This window comes from Rhinatrema bivittatum, chromosome 5, assembly GCF_901001135.1.
Source record: "Rhinatrema bivittatum chromosome 5, aRhiBiv1.1, whole genome shotgun sequence".
NCBI lineage: Eukaryota > Metazoa > Chordata > Amphibia > Gymnophiona > Rhinatrematidae > Rhinatrema > Rhinatrema bivittatum.
This window is the reverse complement of record NC_042619.1, coordinates 86,373,586-86,394,880: the sequence shown is the minus strand read 5'-3', so window position 1 is coordinate 86,394,880 and position 21,295 is coordinate 86,373,586. Positions and strand designations below refer to the sequence as shown.

At 43.7% G+C, this 21,295-nt stretch overlaps 1 protein-coding gene across 4 annotated transcripts in view; it reads right to left on the bottom strand.

The window, feature by feature from the left end:
- Positions 1-3,647: 3,647 nt before the first annotated feature.
- The window catches only part of SGCG (sarcoglycan gamma), a 157,455-nt gene continuing 139,807 nt past the window's right edge, over positions 3,648-21,295 (bottom strand). For all 4 annotated transcript variants that reach the window (XM_029602542.1, XM_029602540.1, XM_029602541.1 and 1 more), the window contains 2 exons: positions 6,641-6,764; positions 3,648-4,118 (listed from right to left, as the gene is read on the bottom strand). In XM_029602542.1, coding sequence (XP_029458402.1) covers positions 3,945-4,118; positions 6,641-6,764 — 298 coding nt within the window. In that variant the 3' untranslated portion in view covers positions 3,648-3,944. The remainder of the gene's footprint in view (positions 4,119-6,640; positions 6,765-21,295) is intronic.

The following is a 21,295-nucleotide window of genomic DNA, read 5'->3' as shown; positions in this document are numbered from 1 at the left end:
TTCTTTGTCTGTCCAGCTGTAGCCATGCTTCCTCCTTCTCTAGAGCTAGAGAAATGTAACCAAGGGCACCTGGACAGGCTAGGTGGGTCAAATGGCTCGTAACTACTACAATTAAACACTCTCTACTACCTCCTCCTTCCCACCCCACAAAAGTCCTAGAAAAATAACTATATTTTGATGTTTCTAATTTTTATATATATACATATAATCTTTATTTTCCTTTGTTGTTTCAATTTAATGTCATTAAAAATAAAGCATTTCTCCAGTCTTTTTATGGGACAGTCATTCATCCTCTTACATTTCTATTATTAATTAGTACATATAACTAGAAGAGAAATGCCCAAAGTAGACAGCTTTGTGCATTTCAACAGTGCCTCTGAAGCAACAAAATAATATGGGAATTAGATGCCCCATATGGATACCACTGCAGTACAAAGGAATTTCCCCAAAATAAATATGTAATGACTGAATTAGGAACCAGCATGAACTACCTATCTCTACTTTGGCTGTATCCAATTTTCACAGAATTTAGAGAATAGATGGACACAAATGTATGTTTGCTTAATAATCAAATAAAAATTATTCATCTACAGAAAAGCTTTAGCAAAGTTTATGATGTTCAAGAAGTGCCATAAACTGAAACACCTCTATTGTAATGTCTACTAAAATAGCAATCAAGATTTAGTACATTAAATTATAGTACATTAGTACATTAAATTATAAATTTGACAATAAATAAGTTAGTAATTATTGAAAGAAAGGAAATCTATTATTTTGTGTTCTAAGTTTGTTTTGCAGAATAAAGTCCTGACAATATTAAATGTAATACAGTGAGTACACTTTACATTTTTTTACATCTATAAATTACTGTGCACTAAATGAATTTAATTATATCCTAATTCATTATGCCTTTAAAGCAAAGTTGCTTACCTGTAATTGGTGTTCTCCTTGGACAGAACACTATCACACATGTAGATGACATAATTCAATGGCACCAAAGATGAGACATAGGCTAACTTGAGCTAGCATAGCCTAGACAGCTTTTCTGTTCATGTGTAGCAGTCTCTGCATAGCATTTCAGCCTCCTGGATCATGGGATGATGTTTCAAGGATTGCTGCAGCAAAGGTGGGGTCCACCTGTTGAAGAAGGGACACGGTATCTTCCAGTACAGACTGACAAACCTAAACTAGGATCATTGGGGATGGATGAACAAAACTGTAAGGTAAGTAAATCAAACACTTGTATAGAAATGGGAAGAAGATGGCTGTCACAGAGACCTGCTACACAGAAAACCATGACTGGTTTATAGTTGTATTGGACTACAATCTATTCAGGAAGGACCAGATAGAGAAGTAGCTATATCTATCTATCTATATCTATATATAGATATATAGGGTAGATATTCAAAGCTGGCCATGTAAGTTACTTAGCCGGTTAGAAGTTATCCAGTTAAGTAATGATGTATATTTAGTGGCATGGCGAAGCTGCTGAATATATGCGTATATATACATCCTTAGCCGGGAATTTTTATGGGTTATCATAAAACTTAGGATAACTGCACAGTGTGGCAGTTACTACCATTATGAGAAACATAAGAGTAGCCTACATAGAGTATCAATTGCTACCTAGGGAAGCTTACTGGGCAGACTGGATGGACCATTTGGTCTTTTTTTGCTGTCATTGCTATGTTACTATCTTATATGTATAAGACTACCCAGTTAAGTTTAGACCTGCTGTATGGGGCATCTAAACTTACACATATACTTATGCAAATAACTGAGTATTGGTAGATAGCCATATAAGTTAGACAACTAACTTGCTCTGTCCTCGATCCACCCAGTACATGCTACTTTTTGTGCATCTAACTTTTAGCTGTATAAGGAATTTATATGGCTAAGCAGAAGCCACTGAATGTTGCCGCATATTCAGTGGCCACTACTTAGCCGCATAAGTCTCGCTTATCTAGCTAAATAGTGCCAAACACACTTTGAATATCAGGCCCATATATATGATATAAAAGCAAAAGAATTGCAGAGTTTGCGAGGTAAGGAGGAGGCACTGTGGGTTAATCTGGAAAAAGGGAATGGAACATCTATTTGTATTGGCGTAGTATACAGATTTCCATTAAAGACGGAGGATAGAGATTTAACAGAAGAATCCTCACAGGAGGGGGAGATACTAGACTTAGGGGTAGATTTTAAAAGGATCGTGTGTGCGTCCATGTGCGCACGGTTCCCGGCACGCGCACATGGATGCACAGATTTTGTAACATGCGCCGCCACGCGCATGTTATAAAATGCAATATCCACGTACCAAGGTGCACCAGATTTTAGCATCTGCGCGCATGTGCGGGCGGGTGTCTGTCACACGTGCAATGAGGGGGATTTTTTTAAAATATGCGCGGCGACGCAGGTAGGCCTTTCCCAGTTCCTGCCCAATCCTCTCCAATTAAGGGGCGGACTAGGAGGGAACTTCCCTAAACCTAACTCTATCATTCCTCCCACTTCCCCTCTCTTCCCTGACCCCTAAACTATCCCTAACTAGTGGGGGGTTTCTTTCATACTTACTGCACCGGAGCAGAAGTAACTTCGGTGTGCCGGCCGACTGCTGGCACACTTCCCCAGGACAGTGTCTAATGGCGCTATTCCAGCCCAACTCTCCCCGGCCCACCCCTTTGTTCAGACCTAGCACTTCGGCGCATATCGGGGGGGGATATGCACATTGCTGGGACCGTTAGAAAATATGTGCGATGCGTGCAGGGCCCGGCCACGCGCGTAGCCCCTGACTTTTGCGCTTGCAGGGCTTTTAAAATTGGCCTGACAGTGCTTACCAATGAGGATAGTGTTTCTAATGTTGTAGTGAGTGATCATCTGGGATCAAGTGATCACCAGCTGGTGTGGTTCAGTATTAGAACCCAGGAAATGAAGGTTCATTCAAGGTCCAGGGTCCTAGACTTCATGAAAATTAATTGAGGAGTACTTCAAGGAATCATTAGCTGGATGGGAAAATGTAGGGGAAGCAGAACAGCAGGCATAACTAAAAGGAGATATTATAAGGACAGCTAACCTTTTGTAATAGGAAAGTAAATAAAGGAAAGAGGGCCACTATACAGCATGAGTGAGCCATTCAGTGGCCACTATGGAACATGTGAGAAGGCCTCATGCCATATAGCTATGCAGCACTGTTACGCATGAGCAAAGAAGCTTTCTAGGTTTTTTAAGCTTAAGCTTGCATATGTTCCGGTTTTGGTTCTATTGGATGATGTCACCCACACGTGAGTCTGATTTAGTCCTGCATGTCCATGGAGAAATCTACATATATTTTGGCAGATTTGCACAACAGTTTGTACTGAAGCGATAAAAAAAAAAAAAAGCACAGCACTTACAGTTTATATGTTATTGCAAGAAAATATTGCATAGAACATTTCCTGACTGACTCAGTTGGCCAAATAACTTTTACATTCTTAAATATTTTAAAGAGTATAATATTAAATGATGGTAACTATGTATTACTCGTGGTTACTATCTACATGTACGATATTAAAAAAAAAAAAAAAAAAAAAAAAAAGAGTGCTAGAAAATATTAGCAATTAGTAATTCAGTCTAATTATGTTGAAACAGTTCAGCAATACAAACAAGTATCTGTCTTAAATCTTTATTTCTAAATGGCAACACCTGAAAACTTGGATTTAGCCAAGCATTCTTGCGTTGATGATTTTTTTTTTTTGCAGTTAAAGTTCAATTGTGCGCTTCTGCAGCAACCAAAGCCAAACCCATAATTTTAAGTTGGTTTTCCTTTTTTAGGGAGTCTAGAATCTAATATACATATCATTATTCCAGATATTATTGAATGTTTTGCATTTTTAAACTTTAATGCTAATCTTTTATCAAATGCTATAAAACCCAGTGAAAATATCCAGATGCTATATGGCAATTCAGATGCTTTATTGACAGACACGGCTGTTTACATGGCACGTGGAAGCCACATTGGCTTCTGAAAGGTAAAGTTTTCCATCTGGACAAACACAAATTTCATATAGTCCTTGAGAGTTGCCAGAATGACCCTTTGCTCCCAGAGGTAATAAGGGGAGTCGCAGAGTTTCAGCATCAAGTATAAGCTGTAAAAGAAAAATGGAAAAGATTAAACAACTTCACAAGTAGAAAAATAGTGGACTTCAGAAGTAAGACAGAAACCAAACCTATTTAAGGATGCTCTCTGTAATGCTGACATTTGAAAGCAGCAAGTAAATAATGAGGATCCTGCTTTTTTTCTGAGCTAATCAACACTCTTGTGCTGGAAGGACCTAAATCCTTACTAGCAGTTTTTTTACTGTTAAGAAAACTGGAAAAGCACAATTAAAACCTAGAAAAAGCATATATATATATATATATATTATATAAAACTTTTTTTTGTTTATGCATCAGTTTAACATTAGTATGTGAATGACCAATACCAAGAAACTCTTGGTTCTAGTAAATATGGAATATCTGTTTTTATTCAGAAAACTATAAAGCTGACATTTTAATAAAACATTTACATTAGTGGTGCAATTGTATACTAACAATAATAAAGAGGAGGAAGGACTGGCACTAGGAATAGTAGAGGTGGCAGCCTAGAGCTGGGCTTTCACTCTGCTATTCCCGTAACTTACAAAAACAGGTCAGGCTGTTTTTCAGTTCCTGTGTCAAACCTTTCTCTCAGTGTGGAAACCTTAAAATAGGAGTGGAAAAACTAGAATAGACTCATCCGTGTCTTATGAGACAATTGTGTCCTGATGTATTGGACTGTACATATGAATGCCCACTGGAAAAAAAAAAGCTCTCTGATATAGGAGCAGACGTTTGTGACAATATATTTTTTGCCACACTTTGTTATTCTTTTGACTGATGCACGGCTCTATGTACTGTATATATATTTCATAATTTCCCTACATAATTTTTAAAACCTGTGAAGTTAATTCATAACAGCAATTGCACAGGAAGTTCATAATTTATTTATTTATTTATTTATTAACTTTTATTTACCGACATTCGTGAAGCACATCATGCCGGTTTACAGAGAACTCAGGCGGGAAATATAATGAAACAATATAACAATATAACAATAATAACAGAACCAAAAATCAGAATACAAAAAGAACCAAAAGGGGCAAGGATTGCGGGGGGAGGAAGGGGGAGGGAGCGGTAGGGGAGGGGGTATGGGAAAGAGGGGATGGGGAGCGGGTGGAAAGGCGTATCTAGATGAAGTATACGACAACAGAAACAAAAATGAAATAAAAAAATAGAAGAGGGAGACTATGTACAGTTGAAGTATGTACAGGTACATACTGGCTATATTAATTAGGCGACAGTATTCACTAGGATATAGTTTATTTAAAGGGAATCTGGAGATGCAAAGGCGAGAGAGGAGTACTCGGGGAGGTGGTAGCGGCCTGGAGGCCCAAGGATCAAGGGATGGCTAAGAGGAGGGAGAGGGGGTGGGGATGGGTCGGGCTAAGGGGGGATAGGGTAAGTGACAGGGCAGGGGGGGGCTGGGAGGTGTGGGAGCGGGTGGAGAAAAGGTCGGGCAGGTGGATCTAGGGGAGAAATTAAGTTTGGTTAGATTCGGGGTAGGCCTGTCGGAAAAGCCACGTCTTGACTCCTTTCTTGAAAATGTGGAGGAATTTACCAAGCCACCAAAATGTGGAGGAATTTACCAAGCCACGGTGATTAAATCCCAGAGGAATCTAATAATAAAATTGATAATTCAGGAAAATATTAAACCACTAGGGGAGACCAGCTCACAATATAGAGAGAAGAAACAAGAAAAAAGTTGAAAAAGGGGTAATAAAAAAAAAAAAAGTAAAACTGACAGGGTCATTCCTCAAATTGCTTTAATACGTTATCATGGGTGTTATGCATTATCGTGGGCATTAGGACCTAACACGTGATAAATAACGATGCATATGCGAATTTTAAAAATTTAGTCAAAAGGGAGAAGTTTGGGCAGAATTTATGAAAATGAGGGGAGTTTAATGGTGTGTGCGATAGCGTGACGCATGCTATTGCATGTTTTAACGCCGGAAATAACTATACCTTTTTTCTGGGCATTATGCTGTGCGTTATGCCCGAAACGGGATTGCGATAAATATCACAAATTCCATTTCAGGCAGGAAGAGGGGAGAGAGAGCGCACCTCTGGGGAGGCACCTCTTACAGTGGTATAAATCATTTTATTTATTTATTTATTTAGGTTTTTTATATACCGGCATTCGTGATACAATCACATCATGCTGGTTTACATCTGAACAGGGGTGTACAATAACTTCAAACTATAACTTAAGTGCAGAGAAAACCAGTTACAAATAACAGGGCATATTGAACTGGGCGAAGAGAGAAATGAAAGGAAATTTTACTTATAGGAAAGCCTTATAAAGAGTCTCTCTCTCTTTCTCTCTCTTAGCGTGCGGGGCGGTATTCTCACAAAATGAGGAATCGAGGGCTAAGTAACCCAAAAATCTAAATCCATAGCTGCCACTTGATAATCACAGAACTCAAAAAGATGTTAAGTGGCATTTAGGACAGAAGTAGTAATATCACATCTATGATATCAGATCATAGCAGCCTTTGGTATTAAGCAATTTCTGATTTGTTAAACTCACCGTTCCTTCGCTGCTATGTAAGTTGATATCTGTTTCAGAGAGTACTGTAATATTACCAGCTTGCGCTTTAATACGAACCCCTCTTGGTGCATCCATACTTAAAGTTCGAGTAGGAGATTCCAAGCTGAAAGAAAAAAGCTGAGAACTAAGCAAAGCACATTTTTCAAACATGAAACAATTGGGTCAGAAACATTTGGTGTCTGACATAGCTGGCCAAATTCAGCCAGTTAAGTTAGACTAATTTTCAGCTGGACCTCACCAACTAGGTTTTCCGCTGATAATGAATCTGTATCTAGCAGCCTCGATTATAGCAGTTGCAGTTCTCTGAAAGATGTCCTCCCAAGCCAATGATATTCCCTCTCCTCCTACCACCGAATGTCTTTAAATATAAATGCCCCACACAGCTACCTGGATTGCCTCCCACCTGATGTCTTTAAAATAAATTGCACTGGAAAGGGTCCTTGATTCTTTCTTCCTCCTGCCCCAATCTCTTCCTCCCTCCCTCCCTCCAGATGTCTTTAAAAATAAAATGTGCCCCAGACAGCCAATGTCTTACAAAAAAAAAGTATTCCTGGACAGGCATTCTGACCCCCACCTCTCTCGCCTGATGTCTTAAAAAGTGCACCTATGAGAGCTCCCCTTCCACCCCCCCCCCCCCGCCTCAAAAATATCTCACCTTGATCTATTACTGAGTCGGCAGGAGGACTCATCCTTACCTCCTTACTGGCCTCTGATACTAAGGAATTCTCAGGCCTTTATTAGACACAGGGCCAGTAGGAGGTAAGGTTTGAGTTCTTCTGCTGGTTTGGGAGGGAAAGGTGGATTCTAGGGGATTGGGTGAGGAGTGGATATCTGGGATCACTTTCCTTTAAGACAGCAGGCAGTAGGGAGGGGGAACTGGGATAGCTGTGCAGGGCCATTTTGCTTTTAAGAAATCCAACTGGAGTAAGGGGGTGTCAGGAGCTATTAAGATACCGAGATTCCTTAATGATGCAATAGAGGGGGTGAATTACCAGCTCCAGGACCGGGAATAGTGCAGTTAGTTTTAAGCCAACTAGCCCTGTGCCGAGATTTGGCCAGGCCAACCAAGTTAGGAGGCTAGTGCTGCAAATTAGCACTAGCCACCACATTTTCTCCCCCATCCTACCCCTGGCTCCAGGGCCACCCATCATTTGCTTGGCTAAATTTATTCACTCAGTGCAGCCAATGGATTAAATTATGTACATATTTAGCATATTTGCAGATGGTACAAAATTGTTTTGAGTCATTAAAACAGCAATTAATTGTGAGGAACTGCAGAAGGATCTTGTGAGACTAGGAGATTGGGCATCTAAACAGCAGATGCAACTGAATGTGGACAAGTGAAAAATAATCACAACCATAGGAACACAATGCTGGGTTCTGTGTTAGGAGTAACCACCTAGGAAATGGACCTTGTGGACAGTATCTTGAAATCTTCATCTCAGTTTGCAGTGGTGGTCAAAAAAGCAAATAGAATGGTAGGGATTTATAGGAATAGAGAACAAAACTGAGAATATCATAAGAACATAAGATATGCCACACTGGGTCAGACCAAGGGTCCATCAAGCCCAGTATCCTATCTCCAACAGTGGCCAATCCAAGTCACAAGTACCTGGCAAGCACTCAAACATTAAACAGATCCCATGCTGTTAATGCCAGCAATAAGCAGCGGCTATTCCCTATTTATTAATAGCAGTTTAAGGACTTCTCCAGGAACTTATCCAAACCTTTCTTAAACCCAGCTACACTAGCTGCCTTAAACACATCCTCTGGCAATGAATTCCAGAGCTTAATTGTGGGTTTGGTGAAAAAGAATGTTCTCTGATTTGTTTTAAATGTGATATTTGCAAACTTCATGGAATGTCCCCTAATCCTTGTATTATCCGAAAGAGTAAATAACCATGTCACATTTTCCCATTCAAGACCTTTCATGATTTTGTAAACTTCTATCATATTCCATCTCTTCTCCAAGCTGAACATTTCTAAACTCTTTAGCCTTTCCTCATAGGGGAGCCTTCCCATGCCCTTTATCATTTTGGTTGCACTTCTCTGTATTTTCTCCAGTGCAACTATATCTTTTTTGAAATGTGGTGACCAAAATTCCACACAGTATTCAAGGTGCAGTCTAACCATAAAGAACATAGGGGTAGATTTTAAAAAGCATTTACTCGAGCAAAACTGGTTTTTGCTCGAGTAAATACACTTTACTCAAGTAAGTGGGCTTTTCAAAATTGTTACAATACATGCCATTGAATTGTCCATAGGATTTACTCAAGTAAGTGCACTTTACTCGAGTAAATAGCTTTTGAAAATTGCTACGATAGTATGTCACATTTACATGCTTAACTCCTTTGAAAATGACCCCCATAAGAAATTGCCATGCTGGGTCAGAACAAGGGTCCATCAAGCCCAGCATCCTGTTTCCAACAGAGGCCAAACCAGGCCACAAGAACCTGGCAATTATCCAAACACTAAGAAGATCCCATGCTACCAATGTAATTAATAGCAGTGGCTATTCCCTAAGTAAACTTGATTAATAGCCATTAATGGACTTCTCCTCCAAGAACTTATCCAAACCTTTTTTGAACCCAGCTACACTAACTGCACTAACCACATCCTCTGGCAACAAATTCCAGAGCTTTATTGTGCGTTGAGTGAAAAATAATTTCCTCCGATTAGTTTTAAATGTGCCACATGCTAACTTCATGGAGTGCCCCCTAGTCTTTCTATTATCTGAAAGAGTAAAAAACAGATTCACATCTACCCGTTCTAGACCTCTCATGATTTTAAACACCTCTATCATATCCCCCCTCAGTCGTCTCTTCTCCAAGCTGAAAAGTCCTAACCTCTTCAGCCTTTCCTCACAGGAGAGCTGTTCCATCCCCTTTATCATTTTGGTTGCCCTTCTCTGTACCTTCTCCATAGCAACTATATCTTTTTTGAGATGTGGCGACCAGAATTGTACACAGTATTCAAGGTGTGGTCTCACCATGGAGCGATATAGAGGCATTATGACATTTTCTGTTCTATTAACCATTCCCGTCCTAATAATTCCTAACATTCTGTTTGCTTTTTTGACTGCTGCAGCACACTGAGCTGACGATTTTAAAGTATTATCCACTATGATACCTAGATCTTTTTCTTGGGTGGTAGCTCCTAATATGGAACCTAACATCGTGTAACTACAGCAAGGGTTATTTTTCCCTATATGAGCGATACAGAGGCATTATGACATCCTCCATCTTATTTTCCATTTTCCTAATAATTCTTAGCATTCTGTTTGCTTTTTTGACCACCACAGCACTCTGAGCTAACGATTTCAATGTAATATCCACTATGATACTCAGATCTTTTTCCTGGGTGGTAACTCCTAAAATGGAACCTAACATCATGTAGCTACAGCGTGGGTTATTTTTCCCTATATGTATCACCTTGCCCTTGTCCACATTATATTTCATCTGCCATATGGACGCCCAATCTTACAATCTTGCAAGGTCCTCCTGGAATTTATCACAATGCACTTGTGTTTTAACTACTTTGAATAACTTTGTGTCATCTGCAAATTTGATCATCTCACTCATCGTACCTCTTTCCAGATCTTTAAAAATATATTAAAAAGCACCATCCCTAAGGCACTTCACTGTTTACCTTTTTCTACTGTGAAAACAGATCTTTTGATCCTACTCTCTGTTTCCTGTCTTTTATCTAGTTTGCAATCCACAAAAGGACATTTCCTGCTATGCGATGACTTTTTAGTTTTCTTAGAAGTCTCTCATGAGGGTCTTTGTCAAATCCTTCTGAAAATCCAAATACGCCACATGTACTGATTCACCTTTATCCACATGCTTTTCACCCCTTCAAAAAATGTAGATTTGTGAGGCAAGACTTCCCTTGGGTAAATCCATGCTGGCTGTGTCTCATTAAATCATGTCTATCTTTATGTTCTGTGATTTTATTCTTTATAATAGTTTCCATGATTTTCCTGACACTGAAGTCAGGCTCACTAGTCTATAGTTTCCTGGATCACCTCTGGAGCCCTTTTTCTATATTGGGGTTAGATTGGCCACCTTCCAGTCTTTAGATACAATGGATGATTTTAATGATAGGTTACAAATTATTTGTAATAGGTCTGAAATTTCAGTTTTGAGTTTTTCAGAACCCTGGGATGTATATCATCGGTCCAGGTGCTTTGCTACTCTTCAGTTTGTCAATCTGGCCTACTATATCTTCTAGGTTCACCATGATTTGGGTCAGTTCATCTGAATCATCACTCTTGAAAACTGCCTCTGGAACAGGTATCGCCCCAACTTCCTCCTTGATAAACACCGAACGAAAGAATTAATTTAATCTTTCCACAATGGCCTTATTTTCCCTAAGTGCACCTTTAACCCCACGATGATCTAACAGTCCAACCAACTCCCTCACAAGCTTCCTGCTTTGGATACATTTTAAAACATTTTTATTATGAGTTTTTGCCTCTACGGCAATCTTCTTTTCAAATTCTCTTTTAGCCCATCTTATCAATGTTTAACATTTAACTTATTTATCTATCTAATTTTCTATACCGTCGTTCAGGCATGCCATCACAACAGTTTACAATTTTTTAAAAAACACACATAAAATATAAGAAGCACTTAGCCATTAAATATAATTGATAAAAGGTAGGGTTAAAGATACAAAGTCTAGCATAAAAGCTTATTACTATAAAAATAATGTGAGTAAAAAAACTAGAGGGTTGTTAAAATAAATGAATATTAAATATTAAGAGCTAACCTAATTTTCTGTCCATGTAGGCCTTCCCAATCAACCAGATTTTTAGATCATTTTTAAACTTCTTGAAGTTAGATTGCAATCTCAAAGCTGTAGGTAACGCGTTCCATAATTTAGGTCCAGCCAGCAACATAGCTCTTTCCCTGACTTGGCTAAGACAGGCGGAGTTTACAGATGGAATAGATAGGAGGCATTTATTTGCAGACCTTAGATTTCTTTGAGGAGTGTGAAGCCGAATTACCACATTAAACCAGTCCACTTGCTCGCCATAGATCAATATATATAAGGTACAGAGTGTTTTGAATTGAATACGATATTCGATAGGCAGCCAGTGCAAAGAGACCAGAATAGGTGTAATATGATCTCTTTTTCTACTACCTGTTAAAACTCTTGCTGCAGCATTCTGCAATTCCTGTAAAGGACGAATAGTAGAGGATGGTAGGCCAAGTAATAATGAATTGCAATAATCTGTACTTGCAAAAATCAAGGATTGTAAGACTGTTCTGAAGTCATATTGTGACAGTAGTGATTTAATCGCTTAAGCATCATAAGCTTGCCATAACCCTCTCTTACTTTGTTTGATATGTGTTTTTTAAAACAAAGTTCAGGGTCAATGAAAACTCCTAGGTCTCGCACATTTTCTGTTAGTTTAATCGTAGAGTTATCTTGCAGTACTATTGTTGTTTGCCCTATGTTTGAGGCTTTTCTTTCTAATAGAATAATTTCTGTTTTATCGATGTTTAGAACCAGTTTCATTTGTATGAGTAGTTGCTTAATAATTTTCAAATACATTGCTGTAAGTTCATAGGTTTTTTCAATTGTGTCCTGAATTGGTATGAGTATCTGAATATCATCAGCATATATATAGTGATTGAGACCTAATCCAGCTAGTAAATGACAGTGGCAGCATGTATATGTTAAATAGCATGGCCGACCTGGCAGAGCCCTGTGGTACTCCTGTCTTGAGACCTATTTTGTTTGATGTAGTATTATCGATTTGTTCTTGATAAGAATAACTCACCTATTCCCACTCCCCCCCCTCCACATAGACCTATAAGTTTTTGTAATTTAGTTTTGTTTTTCTTGATCCTTAACTGCTGTACTTGGTCACCCTGACCCTCTAATTTTTTCACTCTCCCCTTGTTCCTTGATATCCCTGTTAAATGTAACTTTATTTTTCCCTTTCTCATTTAAAGGTATTACTCCCCTTGTTAATTGTAAACTGATGTGATATGTATATGAGCTTTTTGCTCTAATGTGTACATTCTGGTTTAAATAAACAAAAAATTTCAAAAAAATTAAAAAATGGGGCTCTGGAGTGAACAGGCCTCAGCTTAGTCCCCTCCATGCGGCTCGGCCCAACGCCAAAGCCAGGTCTTGGTGCCGAGGCCAGGAATCTGGGCCTAGGCCTAGACCCGATGCCAGGGCCTGGCCTGAGGACAGGTCCCAGTCACTAAGGTTCAGGCCTAGAGACAATGCCAGAGCCCAGTCAAGGCCCAGGCCTAAGCTTAGGCCTAGGTCTGACACAGGGACCCAGTTAGCCTAGGACCTGGGCCAGAAGGCAGAGCCCAGCCCAGCCCAAGACCCAGGTCTAAGCTGGAAACCAGGGCCTGGTCTGAGGATAAGTTTCTGTCACTGAGGTCCAAGCCTAGGCCTGGGCCCAATGCCAAGACCAAGTCCCATTGCTGGGGCCCGGGCCTAGGCCTGGAGGTCCAGCAGTAGGCTTTCCATTGATTTAAAATAATCCTCCTCCCGGAGCATGTGTCATCGTGATGCCCAGAGCATGGTGTCATTTTGTTGAATGGCCTTGGGCCTAGACCTGGCTCTAGGCAAACAGGACCTGGCCTTGGGCTATGCTCCTGCGTTGGGCCAGGGCCCTGGCCTGTTTTCTGCTTTGCACTAAAGTCAATGGGATCTTTCCCTATTTACTTCAGTGTAAAACGAAAAACAAATGGAATAAATGAATGAATTACTATATTGTCTTTCCAAAACTAATGAAACAAATTGGGGTACATACAAAATGGGTAAATGAGCCAATGAACTGAAACAAATTTTTCAAGGCTGCTTGTCCCTAGTGTATACCACCTGCTATCTGGCCATGATGAAGAAACAGATAATGAAATGCTTGTGAAAAAAAAAAGTAAATAAATTTAGAACACAATAGTAATGGAGATTTCAGTTACCTCAGTATTGATTGGGTCAATGTCTATCAACTCATGGTACAGAGATGAGATTTCTAGATGCCATAAATGACTACTTCATGGAGCAGCTGGTCCTAGAAATGACGAGAGGGTCAGCTACTTTATATCTAGTCCTCAATGAAATGCATGATGTGGTGGAAGGGGTTACTGTTCTGTGGCTACTAAGCAATAGTGATCATAATGCAATCAAATTTGACTTAATCACATTAAGTAAAACTACTGCAGTAGCATATAACTTTCAAAAGGGAGATAGAATAAGAAATAAGAAAAAAAACTAATTGGAGCAGTTATAAAAGTTAAAAGTTTGCATGATGCATAGACATTGTTTACAAATATCATTTTGGAAGCCCAGATAAAATATATTCCATGCACTAAAAAGGGTCATAGAAAAACAAAATGACTATCAGCATGGTTTAATAGTGAGATAAAAGAGACAAAGTACAAAAAGGCATTGTTCAAAAAAGGGATCGCAGACCCAAATAATGAAAATAGGCAAGAACATAATCACTGGCAAGTATGATGTAAAAGAGTAGTAAGATGGGCCAAAAAAGAATTTGAGAAAAGCTTTACAGTTAGGCAAAGACTAATAATAACAACTTTTTACAGTACATGCAAGGCAAAAAGCCTGTGATGGAAATAGCTGGATCACTAGCTGAATGGGGGAAAAAAAGATGTGCCTAGGGAGGACAAGGACATAGCAGAAATACTGAATGAATTCTTTGCCTTGGTCTTTACCGTGGGGGATGTTGGGAACATATCCACACCTGAAACATTCTTTAATGGTAGAGATTCCAAGCAACTAAAACAAATCTCTTTGATAATGGAGAATATAATAGATTAGATTGACAAACTAAAGAGTAACAAATCACTGGAATCGGGTGGCATCCACCCCACATTGCAGAATGAACTAAAAACATGAAATTGCTAACCTGTTACTAGTAATCTGTAATCTATCATTTAAAACAGCCACAATATCTGAAGATTGGAAGGTGGCCAATGTGACACTGAATTTTAAAAAGGGCTCCTGGGGCGATCTAGGAAACTACAGACTGATAAGGCTGATGTCCGTGCCAAGCAAAATAGTCAAAGCCATTCTTAAAAACAAAATCATTGGCCGTATAGATAGATATGTCTTAATGGGGAAGAATCAACATGGTTTTAGCAAAGAGAAATCTTGCATTACCAACTTTTAAAATAAACGTAGATAAAGGTGAGCTGGTTGACAGTGTGTATTTGGATTTTCAGAAGGAGTTTTTCAAAAGTCTCCCATGAGACATTGCTTGGGAAATTCCATAGTCATGGGATAGGAGGCAGTGCTCTATTACGGACTGGTAACTGGTTTAAAAGAAAACAGAAGGAAGGATTCAATGGACAGTTTTCTACATGGAGAAGGGTTATTAGTGGAGTACCACAGAGATCAATACTGGGACCTGTGATGTTTAACATAACCTTGAAAAAGGATAAGAAAATTACTTCCTTACCTGCTAATTTTCGTTCCTGTAGTACCAAGGATCAGTCCAGACGGTGGGTTATGTCCCCCGTCCAGCAGATGGAGTCAGACAAAGCTTCGGAGGGTGCTGACATATCAACCAGTGCACCCGCCCTAGATCCTCAGTATAGAGAATATCAAAGCCAGAATAACAAACTAGAAAGGATTGGATCAAGTGTATCTGAAAGTAGATCAAATGATACTAACAATTGAAACTTGCAAAGAGAACTGTCAAACAGCCTCGAGGAACGGAGGCGAAAGACCAACAGAAAACCAAAAATAGCAATGTAATGGCAGATCGAGCAGGCAAACCCCAGTATCCCAGCAGTAACCGGGAGGGCGTCTGGATTGATCTTTGGTACTACAGGAACGAAAATTAGCAGGTAAGGAAGTAATTTTCTTTTCCCTGTACGTACCAGGATCAGTCCAGACGGTGGGATGTACCAAAGCTTCCCTAAATCGGGTGGGCCCCTGAAAACCCTGCTCGAATGACCCGGTCACCAAAGTATCCGGAGGTTGGCGACTGTAGATGCAGACTGTAATGTCTTGCGAAGGTATGCAGTGTCTTCCAAGTCGCAGCCCGACAAATTTCCTGAGATGAGACGGACTGGGATTCCACCCAGGAGGTTGCCTGTGAACGGAGTGAATGGCCTTGACCCCCACTGGAGGAGTCCGTCCCGCACCGACATATGCGGTCACTATTGCTTCCTTGAGCCATCTCGCGATCGTGGTCTTTGTGGTCTGCGACCCTTTTCGTTGCCCCGACCAGAGGATGAACAAGCGGTCGGAAGTCCTGAAGTCGTTGGTAACTTCCAAGTATCGGATTAGGCTGCACTTGACGTCCAAATGTCGTAGAGATCTTGGCTCGCCGGCTGCGAAGGACGGGAGCTCTATCGTCTGATTCACATGGAAAGTTGAGACAACCTTGGGAAGGAAAGAAGGCACTGTACGTAAGGATACCCCGGTGTCCGTAAAATGGAGGAATGGTTCCCTGCATGAGAGTGCTTGGAGTTCCGAGATGCGGCGTGCGGAGCTAATGGCCACCAGGAAGACTGTCTTCAGGGTGAGGTCCTTGATGGTGGTGTGGCGAAGGGGCTCGAAAGGAGGACCTGCGAGAATCCTGAGGACCAGGTTAAGACTGCAAGAGGGGCAAGGGTCCCGGACCGGAGGCCGTAGATGTTTCGCCCCCTTGAGGAAACGGGTGATATCCGGATGAGAAGAGAGAAGGGTGATCGGTTGACTGAATGAACGAACCCAACGCGGAAACTTGTACTCGCAGAGAATTGTAGGCGAGTTCTTTGTCCAGGTTGTCCTGTAGGAATGCGAGGACCTGGGGTATTGAAACCCTGCTAGTATGAGTGTCGTGGTCAGTGCACCATGACTCAAAGACCTTCCAGACCCTCACATAGGCGACCGAAGTGGAGGTCCTCCTAGCCTGGAGAAGGGTTGAGACTACCGCGTCAGGGTAACCTTCAGGCCGCAAGACAGAAGCGTTCTGCCTGGTCGAAAAATACCGGCCCTTGATGGAGTAGATGAGGAAGATGTCCGAAGCGCAGCGGGCCATCCTCTGCGAGGTTGTGCAAGTCTGCAAACCACGGTCGTCGCGGCCACTCTGGGGCTACCAGGATGACGGGCCCCCGATGTATCTCTATTCTTCGTAGCACCTTGCCCACTAGAGGCCAGGACGGGAATACGTAGAGGAGGAGATGACCCAGCCAGGGGAGGACCAGTGCATCTACGCCCTCCACCCCGTGTTCCCGCCTGCGACTGAAGAATCGTGGCGCCTTGGTGTTTTGAGGCGTCGCCATGAGATCCAGGCAGGGTGTCCCCCAGCGACTGATGAGGAGCTGCATCACCTCGTCGGAGAGAGAACACTCCCCGGGATCCAGAGTCTGTCGGCTCAAGTAGTCCGCCTGAATGTTGTCTACACCTGCGATGTGGGAAGCTGCCAGGCATGTGAGGAACCGCTCTGCCCACGCAATCAGGCAGGCTGCTTCGAGAGCCACAGGTTGGCTCCTCGTTCTGCCTTGGCGGTTGATGTAGGCTACTGTGGTCGCGTTATCCAACAGGATCTGCACTGCTCGATTTCTCACGAGAGGCAGGAAATGAATAAGCACCAAACGCACTGCCCTCATTTCCAGGCGATTGATTGGCCAGACGGCTTACGCCTTTATCCACTGCCCCTGGGCGGAGCTCCATTGACACACTGCTCCCCAACCCGTCAGGCTGGCGTTGGTGGTGACCACCACCCAATCCAGCATTTCGAGCAAGATGCCTTGTGCGAGATGCAGTGGATCCAACCACCAAAGGAGGCTGGATCTGGCAATCGAGGGGAGAGGGAGGACGAGCTAGTAGTCCTGCGATACCGGTTTCCAGCGCGAGAGTAGTGCTGCTTGTAAGGGACGCATATGCGCGAATGCCCATGGTACTAGATCGATGGTAGAGGCCATGGATCCCAGGATCTGCAGATAATCCCAAGAGGTGGGCTCCAGAAGCGCGGCAAAGCATTGGATCTGGTCTCGGAGAGATTGCGCCTTGTCCGGGCGTAGGAAACCTTGCCCTGAACTGTGTCGAAGCGTGCGCCCAAGAAATCCAAATGCTGCAAAGACCTAAGACTGCTCTTGGTGAAGTTCACCACCCAGCCGAGAGATTGAAGGAGTTGAACGACCCGAGAGACTGCCCACTGTCCCTGGGAGAAGGTCTTCGCCCGGAAGAGCCAATCGTCCAGGTAGGGATGGACTAGGATTCCCTCCCGTTGGAGAGCCGCTGCCACTACAATCATGATCTTTGTGAACGTCTGCGGTGCGGTCGCCAATCCGAAGGGGAGAGCCTGGAATTGAACGTGCTGGTTGAGAATCTTGAAACGCAGAAATCTCTGATGAGCCTTGCGGATTGGAATGTGGAGATAGGTCTCTGTCACGTCCAGAGAGGCGAGGAACTCTCCCTGATGTACCGCCACAATCACGGAGCGCAGGGTCTCCATTCGGAAGCGAAGGACCCGGAGGGACTTGTTGACCTCCTTGAGATCCAAGATTGGGCGGAAGGCTCCGTCCTTTTTGGGTACGATGAAGTAGATTGAATAATGGCCCGAACCTACCTCTCTGGAGGGGATGGGCGAGATGGCCCCAAGATCCAGGAGCCTGTCGAGGGTTTGTTACACAACTTTTCGCTTGTGACTAGGACCGCACGGTGAGAAGAGAAATCTGTCCCTTGGAGTGCGAGCAAACTCCAATGCATAGCCGTTCCTTAGGATGTCTAGGACCCACTGGTCTGAGGTGATTTGAACCCACTCCTCATAGAAGAGGGATAGTCATCCTCCGATCCGGGGGGGGTCGAGGAGTGGGTGAGCCTGGCATCACTGGGGGGATTTGGAGGAAACCCCTTGCAGAGCCCCCTCCCTGGGTGGTCTGCGTCCACGAAAGGAACGGGGCCATGACTGTGTTCTGGTGGATGGAGCCCAGGGCACCATCTGCCGGGGTCCACGATAGCGGCGTTGAGCGCGGGGCCGACTCCAGAAAGAAGTGAACGATCGAATAGGCTGCTGGCAGTCCTCAGGCAGACGATGGAACGCATTTTCCCCCAAAGACTTAATGATTCGGTCGAGGTCGTCTCCGAAGAGAAACTTGCCCTTGAAAGGAAGAGATCACAGGCTGGATTTGGAAGAGGAATCTGCCGACCAGTTGCGAAGCCAGAGGAGGCGCCTTGCCGAGACCACGGAGACCATGGACCATGCTAAGACCCGGAGCAGATCGTACAGAGCATCCGCTCCATAGGCTATGACGCCCTCCAGGCGGTCTGCTTGGACTGCGTCCTCCGGTGGTAGTTCCTGGGAGGTGAGAAGTTGTTGGACCCAATAGAGTCCAGCCCTCTGTGCGAAAGAACTACAAATGGCAGTGCGAACACCCATGGCCGAGACCTCAAAAACCCTCTTTAGGTAGACTTCCAGCTTCCTATCCTGGAGGTCATGCAGGACCGTCCCACCAGTGACCAGTAGTGTAGTCCATTTGGTAACCGCCGACACCGATGAATCCACCTTAGGAACCCTGAGGAGCTCCAGGAAGTCCTCTGGAAGTGGATAAAGTTTTTCCATCGCCCGGCCGACCCTGAGGGAGGCTTCGGGAGTATCCCATTCCCTGGCCAGGAGCTGTAGGAAGGTGGCGTGGGTGGGAAAGGCCCGGGATGAGGGGCGCAGGCCAGCCAGAACTAGATCCCCTTTCTTGCTAGAAGAGGCAACGACTGGCGCAGGGGGTCTATGGGAGGCTTGAGGTCCAGCTCCTGCAGGATATGAGGGATTAGGTCCTCTAGCTCCTCCTTTTGAAAGATGTGAAGGACTCGTGGATCATCTCCTTCCAGTTGCTTAGTGAGGAGCAGATCATCCCCAAGTGAAGACAGCGGATCTCCCCCCGGATCCGGGAGAGGGGCTGCCCCTCCCCCCAGGGGGAGGGCAAAATGTGCCCTGGGCCCCCATGGGTGTCTCAGATAGCCGGGGAGCCTTGGCTGGTAGTGGCTCAAACCCGGAAACCCTAGGATTTTCCAGGCGCTGCAGGTAAGCATTGTGCATAAGCACAATGAACTCCGCCGAGAATGCGGGGGGCCCCGGGGGTACCGGGAGAGCTAGCAAGGGAACCGGGGTATGTCAAAGAAATCCTCCACTGCATCTCCTGATGGCTGCTGCACGTTGTCCCCTGCTTCCAAAATGGCCACCGTTCCCGCTGAAAGCGGGGACGGGGCCGGCTCCTGTAGTCCACGGCGCGCTGGAGTGCGCGAAAAAGCTTTATCCCGCGGCAGGGAGGTGTCCTCCCAACCAGGGAGACACCTTTCACAAAGACCCTCGTGTGACCCTCGCGACCCCGGGCCGCCGCACGCCGAGCAGCGGGACCGCAGCATGCTCGGGGGCGACCGGGGGGGGGGGGGGGGAAGAGGAGGGAGGTGAGCCGCTCGGAGCCGACAAACGAAGAGCACCGCGGGGAGCAGGACAAACGCCTCCGCTGTACCCTTATCTCCGGCAATTGACAGCAGAGGAATGTGCCTCTCTGCTGAGGCGGCCCTGGGGAATGCGCGACTCGGGGCCACTGGGGAAAGCGCGGCGAGGGGGGTAGGGGCTGGCACCACCAGCATCCACCGCCCTAACAGTAAAGAGGCTAGAACCTGTAGGAGGAAACAGGAGAAAAATAAAAGAAAAGCCCGAAGGAGCCACTTACCCCACCGAAGGAGGGATGGGGGAAGGGAAGGTGCCCACACAGCACTGCTTGCAAGAGATGAGAAAACTCCCACACAGAGCTTCTAACTTTCTTAAAACTCTTTTTTTTTTTTTTTTTTTTTTTAAACAAACTTGATCCAACCTTGAGAACAGAAGAAGAAAAAATAGAATTGTGGAGAAAAGTCCACCAAACAGGGGAAGCACACGGTTCCCCTACTCCTATCTGCTGGAGTCAGAAAGATACTGAGGATCTAGGGAGGGTGCACTGGTTGATATATCAGCACCCTCCAAAGCTTTGTCTGACTCCATCTGCTGGACGGGGGACATAACCCACCGTCTGGACTGATCCTGGTACGTACAGGGAAATGACTGCTAAAGTGATCAAAGCCGCAGATGAGACAATTATTCAAAGTTGTTAAACAACAGTAATTTGCGAGGTACTGCAGAAGGACCTTGTGAGACTAGGAGACTGGGCAACTGAATAGCAGATGAAGTTTAATGTGGAAAAGTGCAAAATGATACACATAGGGAAAAACAATTCCAACTGCAAGTATACAAGGTTGGGCTCTGTATTGAGAGTTATCACCCAGGAAAATTAACATCCTTAGCTCAGTGTGTGACAGCAGTAAAAAAAAATAAATAGAATGTTAGGAAAGATCCAAAAAGGAATGGAGAACAAAACAGAAAATATCATATTGCATCAGGATTGTAGGGTGGCTACTGAAATTGGTGGTGCATCAGAAAAATGTGTTGCTGCTATGTGACCAAACTGCCTCTCCAGCCTGATATCATTGACAAAGGGCAGGCCTGAAATGTGTGCTTTGATATGCTAACATGTGAAACAGTGAACCAGCCTTTGATGATGACCTCAGTCTGGGGGAGGTAGTTCAGACTGTCAGCAGCCCAGAGCAGGAACAGAGTTTTATTTTATTGGTAACTGGTGCCAGCCATCAGAAATGGTTCAAGGCAATCTG